Source organism: Rhamphochromis sp. 'chilingali' (assembly GCF_963969265.1).
Source record: "Rhamphochromis sp. 'chilingali' genome assembly, chromosome: 6".
In the NCBI taxonomy this organism is placed as follows: domain Eukaryota; kingdom Metazoa; phylum Chordata; class Actinopteri; order Cichliformes; family Cichlidae; genus Rhamphochromis; species Rhamphochromis sp. 'chilingali'.
The window spans coordinates 31,769,066-31,785,046 of NC_137933.1; the positions used below are offsets into that span (position 1 = coordinate 31,769,066).

A 15,981-nucleotide genomic window follows, 5' to 3' on the forward strand; every position below is an offset into this window, starting at 1 on the left:
TCACAAAGAAAGAAAATGACTGGGGGGAAAAAGTGCTGCAAACTGTTGCTGTGTTCTAAGAAGGAAGCCTCCCATATGTGCAGAGAAACGAAGCAGTGAAGCTACAAAGGAAACATGCTCAAGGACACCTGTTCGTTGCAGGGAGCAGTTTGTGAGAAGCATCTTGTCTGTGCAACACTGCACCAGTCATGTGTGAATGAAAAAAGAAAAGGAACAGGATCCACTCCCTTATCGCCACATGGAACCACAATGTACTTTTGAACGTGATGACATATTAAAAATTTGATGAAGTCCTAGGATGACACAGCGTGACTGTGTACTTAGGAAAGTATAATGCAGACTTTGAAGCATTTCTTTATGACATTATTTTTAAGCCAAACTACATCACTTATTGATCAAAGAAAACAACAAAAGATAATTAATACTGTAATTAGGATTACAGCATCAGCATAATGTCTGTGATGCTGGTACTAGAAACCACAGAAGACTTCAAAACAAATTCCTCTGCATGAAAGACCCAAGTACCCTGAATCAACTCGGCATTTCCCATGACAGTTATACCAAAGAATGTGAAGCCATACGAGTATACTGAACATAGCAGCCTATATATACCAGTATAGACTGAAGAAGTCACTTGGATGAGCGACAAAATGTTTCTCCCACTGAAAACGCTGCGTCCAGATGAACAGAATCAACTTTTGGGGCATACTACTGTAGGTGGAAGTGATAGGGTTGAGTTGCTTGTTTACTGTAAGGCAGGTGTGTGAAAACAGTATCGACACTATGATTATGATGACTAAACTAACGTTATATGTTAGAGGTTACATTAGCTAGCTATAAAAACAAAATAAAAAGATTGAGGACAACATCATTGCATACAGCTAATGTGGCTTAAAAATGCTCTGTAGACACTGCAGCTATTATCACTTTTTTTAAATCAGCGTCACACAGTCACAGCTGATGATTTTAATTATTTTTTTTAAATATAGTTGCTCTGGTTGTATTTCCGTTCAGACCTTATGTCTGAACTCTAAAAACAATTACCAGACCTCTGTGACCACAGAGCTATATATCAGCATCTGCACAGAGCCTCTGTCTGTTCGCCACAGCTATCTGCCAAAAACTGCATTTTCAGGAAGCTGACATTTTCAATTGGCTTTTAAAATATTAGTTTCATTTTAGGTTGATTCTGGTTGTGTTATGTGTGGCTATGCATTGTGTAGAAATATAAATTTTGATAAAGAGGACAAGGGAGGGGGAAAAAAGTCAGCTTGGTCCTCCCTTCCTATTTTTGTCTCTCAGCGAGATGAGGTCATCAAACACCAACCTGCTTTGTATATTAATGATGCAACAGCCAGGGTTCTTTGGACACCCTGTCCCTGGAGACTGCTTGTCTGGCAGCAGAGGAAGACTTCATCTTGATTTAAGAGAGATAACACCCTCGACAGAACTGTGACAAAGGCTAGATAGGCAGTGTGAGAGGAGATAGTGAGGGAGTGTCGACACCAGTAGAGAGGAGAAGACAGGACAGGAGGGAGGCAGAGGAGGGACTGTGTGATACACTGTCCCTTTAAAGCACCAAGCCCCTCCTCCACAGAGCCAAGCAGAAGAGCCGAGTGGTGCTGGCAGGAGCCTGAGCCCAACGATAAACTCTGGCATCAGCTTCCCTTCATCCGGCAGTGAGCGAGGACACAGTGAGGGCGTAGGGGCAGAGGGACAGGGATGGAGAAAGAGTGACAGAAAGAGAGGGAAGTGTGAGAGAGAGGCAGAGAGAGACAAACCAGGCCGATAGACAAAGAGGGAGAGGCTGTCATAAGAATCACACAGCTCCTTTTTCACAGTAGCAGCTCAGTTGATCTGTCTGCTGCCTCCCGATGCAGGCGAATGCTGAAGGGGATGACGGGTGGTGTGTTACGGCAGCATAGCTATCTGAGTGATGGTAGCGGCCGCAGCAGCATCACAATCCGAAGCAGGGGCTCTTCTTGCCACTCTGGCTCTTAGTCATCTTCGGCGTCCGCTCTCCCTTCTCAGAGTGCTATCAGGGCCATTCATCGTTCCCATCTCATGCCTCCTGCCTCCTCCTCCTCCACAGCTTCATCCTCCACTTCTACTCCTCCTCTGATGAGCCACAGCCTCAGAGTGAAATAACCCTGCTAATAGAAGCTTCTCCCTCTGTCAAGACAGTAAGTACGGGAGGAGGGGGGAGAACTCTGTGTGTGTGTGTGTAAGGGAGAGAGGGAGTGTGTCTGCGTGTGTAAGACAGAGAGGAAAAAGAGGGAGTGAGAACGGCAAGAAGGAGAGAAGATGTTGGTGTGTGCGACACAGGGACTTCTAAAGAACCAGCAGGTTGTGTGTAGCTTCAGTGATTCTGCTGTGCCTGGACAGTAAGCTCTGGGCATAGCAACAGCAAAGTGATGCATAGAAAAGGTGAGTAGGTGTGCGTCCCAGCGGATGTGTGTGAGCGTGTGTGAGCGTGTGTGAGCGTGTGTGAGCATGTGGAGGTGAGGCAAGTGCTGCTGAAGTACGAGATGCATTCTAACAGAAGCAAGAAATAATCAACGCAGTTAATCCCTGACCATATCTGAGTCTTATTCACCCGACTGATGCTGCTTTTCATGCTGCTATGATTTAGAGCAAGCTTTAAAAAAGAAAAGAAGACGAGACATGAACGAATAAGTGATTGCTTTCCTTCCTGTATGACCAGGTGCCATGTGTGATTGGCCAGCATACCCTGTGGCAGTGGCATCGCCCTGGATTTGGCGAGAAGCTCTCCCCCCTGCTTGTTCTCTGGGGCTCCTTTGGGAAGCTTTCATGGGATTTATCTTGTCCTGCTGGATGGCACGGAGCTCTCTGCCTCTCTGAAAAGAGTCCACAGAGAAAACATACATTACACGGATAAGAAGTAAAATAATTATCCAATCACAGCACAAGCAGGCAGACCGGGTTCCCTTAGCAACAACTGAAGGAGACGAGAGAATCCTTTTCTCTTTCTGCTCCTTTGGTTTTTGGGCACACCCCTGTGGACAGCTGTGGGTCAGTCTTTTGAGAAAGGACTTCAAAAACATTTTTACATAAGACAAGCTATCACCGAAATTCCAGAGGAAGGTGCTCATTTGCCTTCAAGTCAGCTTGTTACTGTGTCTCATTGGCACAATGAGTTTTTTGTTATGCCTCCACAAATTCGCATCGCAAGTCACACTGCACTGGCTTAGAAATCACTTCATTTTGATCCCACGCCACCTGGAATGAGCCCTGCATTTTGGGGGAGATTTGACACTGTGTGAAAAGACCCACTTTTACATTTCTCCCTGTCATGGACAAGAAATGAAGGACAACATGATTAGGTCATCAACTGCAAAGAAAATGGATGAGAAGCAGAGTTTATTTTGATGTGAGTTTCTACTGAGAGTCTTTTTTTTCCTCAGAGGAGGTTACACCACACTTGACAGAGGAATAATCTCTTTTTTAAACAGGAGCTGTCCTTTCTGTCTTTTAAACAGTAGCCCTCACTAATGGACTATTTTTAGAAGGCAAATCTTGGCCCGCTACCAATAAAATAGAACACGATCATTTTGAGAATCGAGCCACTGCTGGGAGTTTTCTTTTTCTATTTCAAAACGGTTATCGTGAACCCTTTTCCTGTTTTCACTTTTGTATGTTAGCCTGCCATTATGCCACTGTGTTTTACATGTAAAAAAGAGTGTTCAGGACAAATGGAAGAAAGAAAAAGTCTTTTCCCTGTATAGACAGGCATTTTAAATAGCATCTCCTTGAGAACAATTTCAAATATATACACTGACACATGAGATGAGTTGGCTCAACATGATTATGTAAGAGTTTCATACCAGCTTTAGCCCATGAATTTTCCCTCTTCTTTTTCGATGGATTTACAGCATTTGACTTTTCCCATGCTCCTTTTCTCTTCATTTTTGGAAGTGTCTTCAAGAAGGCATGGATGCCAGAGTGTGACCCTGTGCCGAGAGTGCTGGCGAGGCAAGGTGTTTTGGCTGCCGAGGTGCTTTTAAGATGTTGAGGTCTCCCTGCGTGGCCGGGGCCCCTGTTCGGATCAGTAGCACTGAGGCTCCTTGTAGCCAAAGACATGGACCCCGACTCGGCTCCCCCACGCCCTCAGCCTGTTGGCCACTGGCTCCACGTCACCCTGTAAAGGATGTCCCTCAGCAGAGCTCAGGCCCGGGACACCTCTGAGACCCCCAGCCCGAGAGAACGCATCCGCAGCCACATGAAGATGGTGATTGATCAGCTGGAAGGAATTCTCAAAGAGCTCAAGGATGTGGCCAAGGAACTCCGGGAGGTGAGCATCAAAATAAGTTTATAAATATCACGCTTTTTCATTTAGAGAGGACTATAGTAAGGAAGACAAGCAGGCAGGGAGATCATGGGTGCCAGGTGGGCGTGCTTCTCTTGTAAGCTGCATTAAATTAAGTGTAAAATTCTTTTTCTAGCATAGAGATATTGATTAAGATTTGACAGTGATGAGATCTAACTTTTCTGTGTGTTTGTAACAAAAGAATGTTGTTTATTACAACCACACCAAGGCTTTTCTGCTCTTAAAATAAGCCCACAAGAACACAGTTGCTTATGGGCAATTACAAATGTCCTTCATGTGTTCACTGGCGTCTTGTGGGAGGTACAGTAGATGTGAAAAGCTGCTGAAAAGCAGCAAAGCCAGGCTGAAAGGAAATACAGACACAGGCTTAGATAAGATACATGACTTAGCGCTGCAATAGTTACATAACCATTTTGTTAAGAATCAGCTGGATTCTTACTGTATTTTTGAAACTGCCATGGTAACACTGTAATATGTGCATTTTAGTGTGTGTGCGTGTGTATACGCCACAAGGTCTGAACAAGGATCTTCAAAGAGACACTGTGAGTGTTGTTATATGCACGTACAACCACGTAGACTTAAAAAAAATCTGCGTGATGTTTGATAATCAGTAGTACATCTGTTTATGTGGGAAATCTCTGTAGGATCCTGCAGTGTCCTCAAAGATGTGAGCTCTTCTTGGAAAGCTCTTCTGCAGAAAGAGATGAAGGCAGATATAGACAGAGACAAATGAAACCTCAGTAAACAGTTTTGTCCGACCCATTCCATATCCTCCAAGCTCATGACATGATTAGCCTCCCACCTGCTTCTGGGATCGACACGTGTGTCTAAATGTGTTAAAAAGGCAAAATGGTGGATGTTGGTGCATATAATCACCCGAAGAAGGAGGGGGTGTGGGTGGCTATCATAACTGAGTTCATCACCCCACAGGAACCTTTCCCCCCCACATTCTCCCTGACTCCCAGCTCTGTCCTACTCACTACGCTCTACTTTATGTACTTGCACAGTTGGAGGTGCAAGGGCACCGCTTGCAGTGCACCTTCTCTCTGGTGAACAACAGAAGTCGGCCCATGAGCCGAAGTGATTGATGGTTATGGGACAACTGCAAGTGGAATAATGCTGGCTGGAGCTATTTATAAACAAAAACACAGGCTGTGCCTCTGCCAGCTCCAGTGCATATTACCATTCTTATCCCAGACCCCATTAGAGAAGGCTCTGCAAAGTGGCTCAAATGTCATTTTTTATTGGAAGAGCACATTCCCACATATTAAAATGGTTAAGGAATCATATTAACTGAAGTAGCAACTGTGATACTGGTATAAATATCCTACAATTAACTGACCTTTGGGGTGGGAGTCTGTATCAAAGGGAAATGGAGAAATAGAATCAGTGTTGTGCTATCAGATGCATGGAAGCCTAATGTTCCACAAAATCTCTCATTCTTGGCCACATGAAAGGAACACTATAATAGACAACAACTGTCATATAAATAAATGATGAATTGCAGTGTGAATGTAGTGAAATAAATAACTCAGTGGAGGAGCGGTAATGACTGATTATCACCCACAAGGTCTTTGGGGAGCTGAAGAAAGAGCTCTGAGGAGTTAAAGCTGACATTCTAAAGGAAAAAGCTGCCCAGATATTGGGAACCTACGAGTGTGTTACTAAACTTACTTCATGGTACCGCTTTCAAAGCTCAAGATCACATATGTACCATGTCACTGTGCCAGCTGGTCAAAAGCTGAAACCAAGAAACGATTAAAACATCTAATTTTAACACATTATTAGTCACGTTGCCAAAAAAAAAAAGAAAAGAAAAAAAAAAAAAAAATCTACCTACATTTAATTTTCTTTTCCTCCATATTGCCTGCAGTGTTCATTTAGATCATTTAGTCAATGACGTTAAATGTCACATGAATTAAAACACTTACTTTTGGGAGGTTTTCTAATTATACTGTCTGGATTTTAGAGTATTATGTACCTACAGTTAAATAATGTATCCTCTGCGTTTTTAGTCGATTACGGTAAAGTAAAAAAGGAGAACACTTTCAATACTCTATATAAAATAAGATTTAAAAAGCACCGAGGAAAATCCAAGAAAAATTCTAAGGGGAATCTCTTCGAGAAAAATATAGGTTTTCTTTTAAAAATAAGTATCACTGCAGAATTGTAGCCTTCCACCAAGAGACGTCATCACCATCTAGGTTCTCAACTCAATATAACACTAGATAATTGGCACGAATAAACATCCATTAAATTGCTGTTTAAACACTAAACCCAGTCAATGTGCTGTTATACACGAGGAAAATAAGGCACAGTTTAAAAATGACTCAGTGCTTTTCTCCACCTTCACTCAGTCTTCCCACGAGTGACTACCATTTCTCATAAAGCGAGAAAAAGACTTAACATGGGGTCACTTTTGGGTCTTACTGGTTTTGACTTTCAGACCTCACCATCCCCATCAATAAGGATTCTTTCAACAGAGGATGTGCTCAACATCTTAAATGACAGCAAATATAGGTTCGCAATTGTTGATACAGTTTGAGCACCCATACAGCCTAAACAAACTCACCAAGTTTAATGTAAATCCGTATTATGCAAATTTACAGTATAGTAAGTGCATGCCATTCAGTTTTTTTTTTATTTGTTATGAAAACAAAATATTTCTGGAAACAAATTTCACAAAGATGGAGCTATTTCAGGAAACTTTCAGGAAAGACTCAATGATTGCTAAATTAAAAAGCAATCTCAAGCAAATTTTCATATAAAGGCATGCTTCTGCAAAATCTTCACACAATATACAGAATTCTTCTCCACGCTAGTCATTTGGCTCAAACATTAACACTACAATCACCTTTAAGTCATACAAATTAAATAACATGGCAGCCAGTGAAAAAGCACCAGCTGCACACAGAACAATACATATAGTTCCTCAGATCTTGTGTTAAACATTTTAGCAAACCATGCCATATGGTTATATACTCACATAAATATAACCGATTATGATAATACTACTAAAACTACCCATAAGCACATTCCAATATAACCGTGAACTTATCCAGTATAAATTCTGAATAATCCTAGTGTACATAAAAATGTGATTATGGTACAAATCTTGAAATTGGAAGTGTGTAAAACATCAAGGTTTTCCTTTCCATGCTGCAGCAATGTCTCAGGCAGCAAATCTTCCTCACATGTTGAAGAAAGATGTAACACGGAGCACGAGTAGTTTTTCAAGATTGCTCCCTTCAAAAGCCTATTACTGTCAACTGCAGCCTGTCTTACTTGTGAATCCCATTAAGGCTCCATGACAGGTAAAATGAAAAGGACCTAAAGGAAGGACATTGGAAGGTAATATACTGATAAACTACTCCATTTGTAGTAATAATACTGGCAGGAGTGGCGAGACTAGAGGAAATAATTCATTTGGATATCATGTCAACCTTGGACTTTTTGCGAAAATGGCAGCAAACAGAATGCAAAGTAACCTCTGAAAGTTATTGAGTTCTAACTTTTGCTCAAATAAAAATTTTAAAAGAAAAAAAAAGGCAAATATAGAAATGCAAATGTTAGAGTGCACCCGTGAGGGTTATTGGAAAAATTGGGAAATTGGAGATTAAAATTAAAAGAATTTAATGAAGTGCTACAGAAATAAAAATGAGGCAGAGGAAAAGTGTATTGTATTTGTTTTAAATGCACTTATGTTGGTACATGTATTTTGACTTTTGTTGCCATGACGTCTGCCATGAGTCACTCTTGGGAATTCGATTTTTGGATAAATAAAGGACTAATAAAAAAGCACCAGTGGCATCAACTAACGTAAAAGGTTTTGGCAAATTATATTGAAGCTCAAGATATTTAAACACAGGAAGCTAATCAGGAAGAGAGCAGAGAATATAAGCTAGAAAAACAGGCAATTATCAGAAGGATAACACATCCAGAGAACTGGCCTCGATCAGTCAGCCTTTTCAGAATCAGAATCAGAAGACTTTATTTATCCCCAAGGGACAATTAACAAACAACAGAGCAGCATAGCGTTGAAGATAAGGACTATAAGAACAGGCAATAAGAGTGATGGTAGCTTTTGGTAGCTTTATGCATATGTTCATGTAATGCTTAAGAGCGACTAACTACCCTGAAGGAGGAGGACAGAGGCAGCAACAAAAGGCAAGCGTCAGGTGAAATCTGTGTACTCCAAATGTCAGCTTTTTTCCCCCCCCCCCAGTGATGATGTATTAAGTAACAGTTCCATTAATGGGACTGGTCAATAAGCCGTTTCAGAATCTTATAATAAGGATTTCAGTGTGTCATTAAAGGCTCCAAGTGACCAAAAACAAACAAAAACAACAACAAAAAGCAGTCATCACCGTTTTTCCTTGTGATTAGCACCAGCATCTTTTACTTTTTAATTTTTGCTGGTTTTTTAACAAGAGAACTTGTGCTCAACAAGCTAAGTTCGCCTCTAAATGGCAGATGCATGCGGCACAAATGGGTGGTCTATTTAATTTCTATTCATCACCCAATACCATCTGCATGATCCCTCTGGCCTGGCTGTCAAATCAAGACATCTGTGCTAAAATGGAGTCTGTCAAAGAAAACTGCCATGTAAATTATCTGATCGGGAAGGCTACTATATTGTTTTCATGTGCGAGGCATACGTAAATGCCATGTTATTAAAGCCTGGTGTGGATAGTGAGGTAACCAAGCACCTGGCCTCAGCCTCAGAGCCATCTGCCAAGCCAACAAGCCAGTTGTGTCTCCTGATCAAGTCTGAAACCAGTTATGACACATGTCGAAGTGGGGGTGGGGGCACAGTGCCCCTCTGCTGAAGCTACCATGCTCAGCGCTGAATGAAATCTGTTCCAAACCCAGAGGCAGCCCAAGGGAGACTCAAACCAAAATCAAAGGGCCTTTTTTTCTCTTTTTTTAGAAGAAGAAGAAGCCATATCCTCTTCTCACTCTGTTCCCTCCCCTGCTGCTGCTGCTGAGCAGAGCAGGGAGCAGAAAACTGCTTAGCAAGAACACTTCAACATTTAACCATAAGAGTGGCTCTTGCAATCACTAGCACTTTAACTCAGTGAGTAGAACAATATAGAGGACAGTGGTAAACACACTCTCATACCATAACATTGTTGAGCCTATTACTAGAGAATATTTGCAAAATTTAAGGGCATAGCAATGGCATTAGGAAATCCCTGTGTGGAAAATGGGCCACTGCAGAGTGATGTGATAAAATAGATGAGTTCCATTTATTTCCAAATTTTAGATCTGACCCCAATTGACACGTGTCTAATGAAATATCTTTACAACAAATTAAAAAATATAGCCGTAATGATAAATGAAATCTTGGGAAAATTCAGGATAATAACTAAAATGTTTTTCTAAGACATCCATGCCATCGTGCTGGACTTACTACAGAGCAAAAACCAAAAAAAACAGTCTATTTCTATTAATACTCATGATAGCTAATCAACTTGGCACGTGGATGGGATTCATTTTGTTTGTCCAAACAGACGCCTACAATAAGAAATTACAATGTAATAAGTCACAAAGCTGTGTTCTGATGTATCATTTTCCACAAAACAACCATTTTGACTTGGCTTACTGCATTGTGGATTTTACTACCCAGTTAACCACAGCCCAGTGATCTCCACTGAGGATGGCCCAGCCTGTTCTCCACTACAGAATCCATTTACTTTAGATTGAGGCAGGGTTGGGCCAAGTCTCTGACATGTGAACATGCCGACCAGCTGCTCCTTGCAGGTCAACGATACTCAGTTGCCAACAGTAAAAGCGTAAAAACACACAGAGAGAAAAGTGCCCTTCAACCTGACATACCTGGGCCAAAGTGTTTCATCTTATTAAAAGCCATTTGGAAGAAATGACAAGTACCCGCCTGCTGTGTCTGTCAATTTGTTCTTCCTTGACTGACCTCTTTTGTGTGTGCAAATTAAATTCCTAAATTAAACTTGGTGACGTGCCTCCAGCAGAGTTCTCCTTGCTCAGGAAAACAAGAAAAAGCAGGTACCTTTTTTTCGGGCTGAATTCAGAACACCCTGCCATCTCCACATCTGTGTTGCTGCCTTGAGCTGAGCTCCCCATGAGTTTGTCCATTCCTGGAAGGAAGCAAGGGTTCAATTATTCTCAGGACTGAAGAAATTGCTCTTTTGGATTCAGTGAAAAACCAGATCATCTGCTGACTGTGTTACAACCCGGCTCGAAATGACCGTAACAAGAGCGGGGTGTCCCGCGACTTCCCACGCCCAAACAGACACAGCATCGGACTTTTAACAATAATTTATTCACAGCAGTGGCACTCAGTACACGGTAGTGGAAGTGTATGATTTCAGGGTGAGCTAAGGCCAACACAACAAACAAAACCCAACCTAGGCTTCGGTTCCCCTTTGACCTGTTCAAGGAAAAGAAAACAAAGAAGTGACACAGTCTGACCTCCCTGGTCAAAGTACACAGGAGAAAAGAAGGTTTCCCAAAATAATCGGCAGCTCACCCCTACTTGATCCGCACTTCACACACATGCCCGACTTTAACTAAGTGGCTGCGGCTGCGGCTACGGCTGCGGCTGCGGCTGCTCCGTCTGGACCTGAGGCAAGTGCACGGGAAGTTTTCCACACCCCCCACACCGCAGCTCTTCAGTCGTCCTTTTATAGTTACGTCCACGGCAGGAACCAGTTACATCAGGCCATTCCTTAGGTCCACCAATCACAGCCGAGCCCCTGCACAGGTGAATTTGCATACACACATTAAGAAACAAACCAACAACACGCGCACGTAACAATTGGCTGATTTTAAATGAATTCGGATATGTCCACAGTTGTTAGCAAGTGACAAAAAGATCACTGCTTTAATAAAAGGACATTACCTTTTGTTTTTAGTTTAATTGCACGATCACAATATTTAAAAGTAAGCGGTTTTGAGAACTGCAACGGGATCAAAGAAGGAAAGGACTAGTGGTAAACAATGTGTTAAGACTTAAACGGCATCTAACCTTGAGAGCTGTGGAAAGAATAAAAACTGCACCACGCAAAGCATTCCCCAGAGACTCTTTTACCTAGCTCTGCTGTGGAGCTCCAGCATTCTTTCGGATGCAGGCCCAGCATATTGACTAGCCCACCGTGCCTATGAGACCCACTGGATTAGTTGGCCCTTTGAGCTCTGCCTCCCTCCATGAACCCTGCACTCAGCACAGACTGTAATGAGGGCTTTAGGTTAGACCTCTGCTGAGATAAACACTCCAAAAATTGTGCTTGTTGTGTTCAGTGATTTTTATCAGCTAACACACCTACTGTGGGCTAGTTACAGTGAAAATTTTTACCATGCATGTTTGTACTTTGTGATTCAGCCACAAACCCTTTTGCTTGTCCCAAGGCAAGGATAGAGCCGAACAGGATGAAAAAAGGGTGTTACAGGCAAAGCAAAGAAATACTGAGGGGAAAAAAGAGAGAGAAAGGGAGAGATGAAGGGCGGATGGAGATAATGGTTTCTCCTGCTGCACAGAATTGCGATAGACTGGGTGGAACAGCTTAGATCAATTGTTGCAATTGTGCTCGTTCGTGGGCGTGTTTAGGATTGTTTTGGCCTATCTCTGTGCTGTGAATAAAACCAGTAGACTGTAGTTAATGGTGTGAAAAATGGCATCCATCGAAGTGCACAAGCAGCCTCCAAGAATAGCTACATCATTTCATTGTGTCAAAGCATACTGTATGCAGAGGGACAGCTTTCTCTCCATTAGGCCATCAGATTGCGTTTTACTAAGGTGTGGATATGTGATTTTATTACTGTTGAGATACACATAATGTAAAATAAACCGATTACTATTATGATCAGATTTTGAAGAGGCGCTATATTTTTCTCTATTTCCATTGCCTGTAAAAACGCTCAGGGCAGCATGGACCAACCCACTCACCAGCGGTGCAGCTTAATCCAGCTACAATCTTTGGAACTGTGTTATACTGAGGGATCATCAGGAGGCTTTTTTTGTCATTCCTTTTATTTTTAGCCATAGTCTGTGATGCATCGTAAATCAACCCAGTTTCGAATGAGATTGTTCAGTTTTCACTAGCAGAAATAGCTCAAGTTAGATGGCACACTACTAAGCAACTGGACCATTTCTAAAGCCTTTCAAGGGCTCAAGTCTTTACACATCCGTCCTGACACATAACACCAAACAGGTTCTCTCAGATAACACACAACAGGTGTTTTAGTGCTGTTGATATTCAGCATTTCTGATATTTCCACCATAGGAAAATTATTGTGCATCTGGTATTTTGTTATGCATGTTAGAAAATCCTGCCAGAAACTGTGTGACAAGTTACAACAGTATGACTCACTTCTAATTCTGGCTTGGCATGTGTAATGTTGCACACTGTCTTAGTATAATTAAAAATGTGTTGTTTACAATATAGAGCCAGAATGCAGCTGTGACAATGCAATTGGGTGTTTTATTTTTAATCAGTATCAGCTATTAGTTTGTAAAGCTATCTAACTTTATTTTTTCATGTGTACAAATATCAGAGGGACAGCTCAGGTTGAGCAATTTGGAAACCAAGTTCTGGAGACAAGACTGAGGTGGTTTGGTCATGTACAGAAGAGGGAGAGACGCCAGGGAGAAGGAAAAGAGGAAGACCACAGAAAAGAGTCATGGATTTAGAGAGAGAGGTACCTGCAATGGTTGGTATGATAGAGGAGGATGCTAGGGTTACATGGCTGCTGTGGCAACAAGGTAAGTCAAGAAGAAGATCCCTACTTGACTTACTAATTAGTCCAAAAGTATCATTTTGTACAGTGGAAAGTTTACTGAGCAAAGTTTTTAATTGTAAAGTGCTCGAGCAACAGCCCACTTAACTGTATCACTCAGAATGAATCATAATAAAAAGGATTCTAAAATTTGGCAGTAATCTGTCACAATTAAACAAATAAGGTCTTGCACAAAAAATAATTATATAAAGGAACATTTATCATATTCAGGGACAAGCCAGTGTTGTCTTTACTTCTTTCGCTCTTTTATATAGTTGATGAATTTACACTTTGTGAGTTTAAGAAGGATGAAAGTCCTCTGGTAAGGTAAAGCCAGGTTTTATTCTCCATTATCCCATAAACACCTTTATGTGATAACTTGTACAGTTTTTAGTATCACAAAACACAAATGGTCAATTATTCTGTAAGAAAGTTATTGAGTTATACATTAATTTTGAATCTGGCCGTTTTATTACCATTCAAACATAAGTTTCTGACAATATGTACTCAAGTGTATTTTTTTCCACTATCTTTTTGTTTTTTATATTGCATATTTTTAATTTCATTACTATTACACAAAATAACTTTGGATATGTGATGAATATAGGTACAGAACCTGTAGAGAATTTTCTGGGGATAAATGACGGCAGAAAAATTACTGCTTCAGTACTATGATAACAGAGTGTATAAAAGAGGCATGTCTCCTATCGAAGGCTCAATTTGGCTCTTGAAAAGCATTTTGCCAAGGCAACATGAGAACACTATGGGAGTAAAAAGTCACTGAGGACACCATGTGCTTTTCCTCAACAAAACTACCAGACCCATTTCTAGCAACTGAGTATTTAGAATAGAAACAATTCCTCACTAAACTATACAATTTAAAAATGCTACGTTACTGTGCAATGCAGGCCTTATGTTCTTTTGAACATACACAAAGATCTGTTTCTTTTACTGATACAAATCACAGCAGATGTGGTGTACTATATACAGTAAAACAGATTACAAATACTATTAAAAAACTAGTTTAAATTCTTAATTCAGTGTCTGCTCAACAGGGAAATTAAATTACATCTTGAAAAATGTTCTCAGAGAAACACCCTTATCCTTTTTAATGTTTAAACACCTCAGCTACTTTATTTCCCCCAACGGCTAACTAGAAATGCAAATGTTCTTGAGGGATAAGCTTATGCCTAGTGTCATCCTGTTTGGTTCTTTCATGAAGTTCCTACCTAAAATGGTTGGTTTTAGTCGATGTTTGTCTCACTTTGGAAATGCTTTGTTTAAATTTGAAGTAGAAGAGCTTGTTAGGGGCTTTTCACAGTCTGAGAGTAGGTTTTTCTTTAGATCAGGATTTTAGTGGCCAGTTAAGTTTGTCTGGTAAGGTTGAAATTTAATTTAAGACTCGTAACATTTACTTCAAGTAGATTTTTTTTTATATTGTTTCCACTGTTTTGGAAATTCAGCATAAAACTGACACAACTGTGTGTGGTGGCAAATAGGATTAGCTGAATTTGCACTCGGTTCTGTGATTGCAAGATCACAGGCTCTGGGAATAATAGGAAATACAAAGGTAACACACCTTGCAATGTGTGCATCGGAACTCTACAAATACCATAACATTAAATTCTCTTACTGGGATTATTTTGAATCCCCTAATTAATGCCAACTAGCCCAGGATCCATTTAACATCTAAATGTCATTAATTACTTCACGTTGTAAAGAGTTGATCTGTCTGAATATTTAAGCAGGTGGCCTACAATGTCTGATGCTATGCTAATCTCCATTGTGGACCTATGCAGAACCTTCCTATCAAATAAATCTCAATTTTTTTGTTTTCATTTAGTATGCAAGTCAAGTTTTATATTTCACAATGAGAAAGAATGCAGATGTCTACTGACCTTAAGTGATGTGCAGTTTTTGGGATGATATCATTACCTTCCAGCTACACAGTGCTCCAAGTACTACAGAGCCAACCATATTAATCATCACAAAAACAGTGAATCCTGCAAAGTTGCCTCATAGACATCTTTACTAAATCTATGAATCACAAAATCTAAGCATTCATATAGAAAACAAGCCAAGCAAAACAGAATGACACACAGATCTTCATCAAGGCGTAGCACCTGTCCACTCAGGGAGCCTTTTTGCATGCTGAGAGCTGAATGAATTAACAAGTACTTAAGAGAGTCCGTGTGTATGACTCTACATTCCTACATTAATGCGTTTTTTTTTCCTCTCTACTTCTTTGTGTACTACATCTTTAACGGTTTTGGCGAGGTGGCTAGTTGTTGGCTTGCATACCGGGTAGCTGGTATTAGGTTTTGTTGCGGATGGTATCCAAAGGGAAGCCATCTATCCAACATAGATTGAGGCTTGTGCCAGTAAGTGTTGGTGGAGCAGGTGCTGAGGCTGCAGGTGAATAAGTTGGCCATGAGAATGAGTTAGACTTCCAGAATAAATTCAGCTCTTCTGTGATAGAAGAAACACTTTGTTCTCTGAAAAGCAAGATGTAATGGCAGGTCATTACATCTCGGCTGTCTCATAATGTTGGTAATGTTAACACATACTACAGTCATTCTAAAGAACAGCACCTTCAAATCTCTTTAAATTCAATGCCTTCAAAAGCAGCTCTGTGTTTTTGGAGCCGTCCTCTGACTCTGTTTCTCTCATTGCTTTGCACTGGCAGCTCACACTGACAGAAGCACGGCATGGATGGCTGCCACCACTGTCATTGTCAATAGCATGACAACACACTATCTAATGCAGGGCAGGCAAAAATGAAACACGCACAGCAGAGAGGACAGGCTAATTATTCAGACACACAGCTAAGAACAGAAGGGGACATAACTTGTCAACAAACTGTTTGGGTGATTAATTTT

The 15,981-nt window shown here is 41.0% G+C and overlaps 1 protein-coding gene across 1 annotated transcript in view; it reads left to right on the forward strand.

Moving 5' to 3' along the window:
- The first annotated feature begins 2,857 nt into the window (after window positions 1-2,857).
- Window positions 2,858-15,981, forward strand: part of insyn1 (inhibitory synaptic factor 1) — a 44,725-nt gene continuing 31,601 nt past the window's right edge. Inside the window, exons 1-2 of the mRNA XM_080884659.1 lie at window positions 2,858-3,391; window positions 3,937-4,312. Of these exons, the coding sequence (XP_080740785.1) occupies window positions 4,169-4,312 (144 nt within the window). The 5' untranslated portion in view covers window positions 2,858-3,391; window positions 3,937-4,168. The remainder of the gene's footprint in view (window positions 3,392-3,936; window positions 4,313-15,981) is intronic.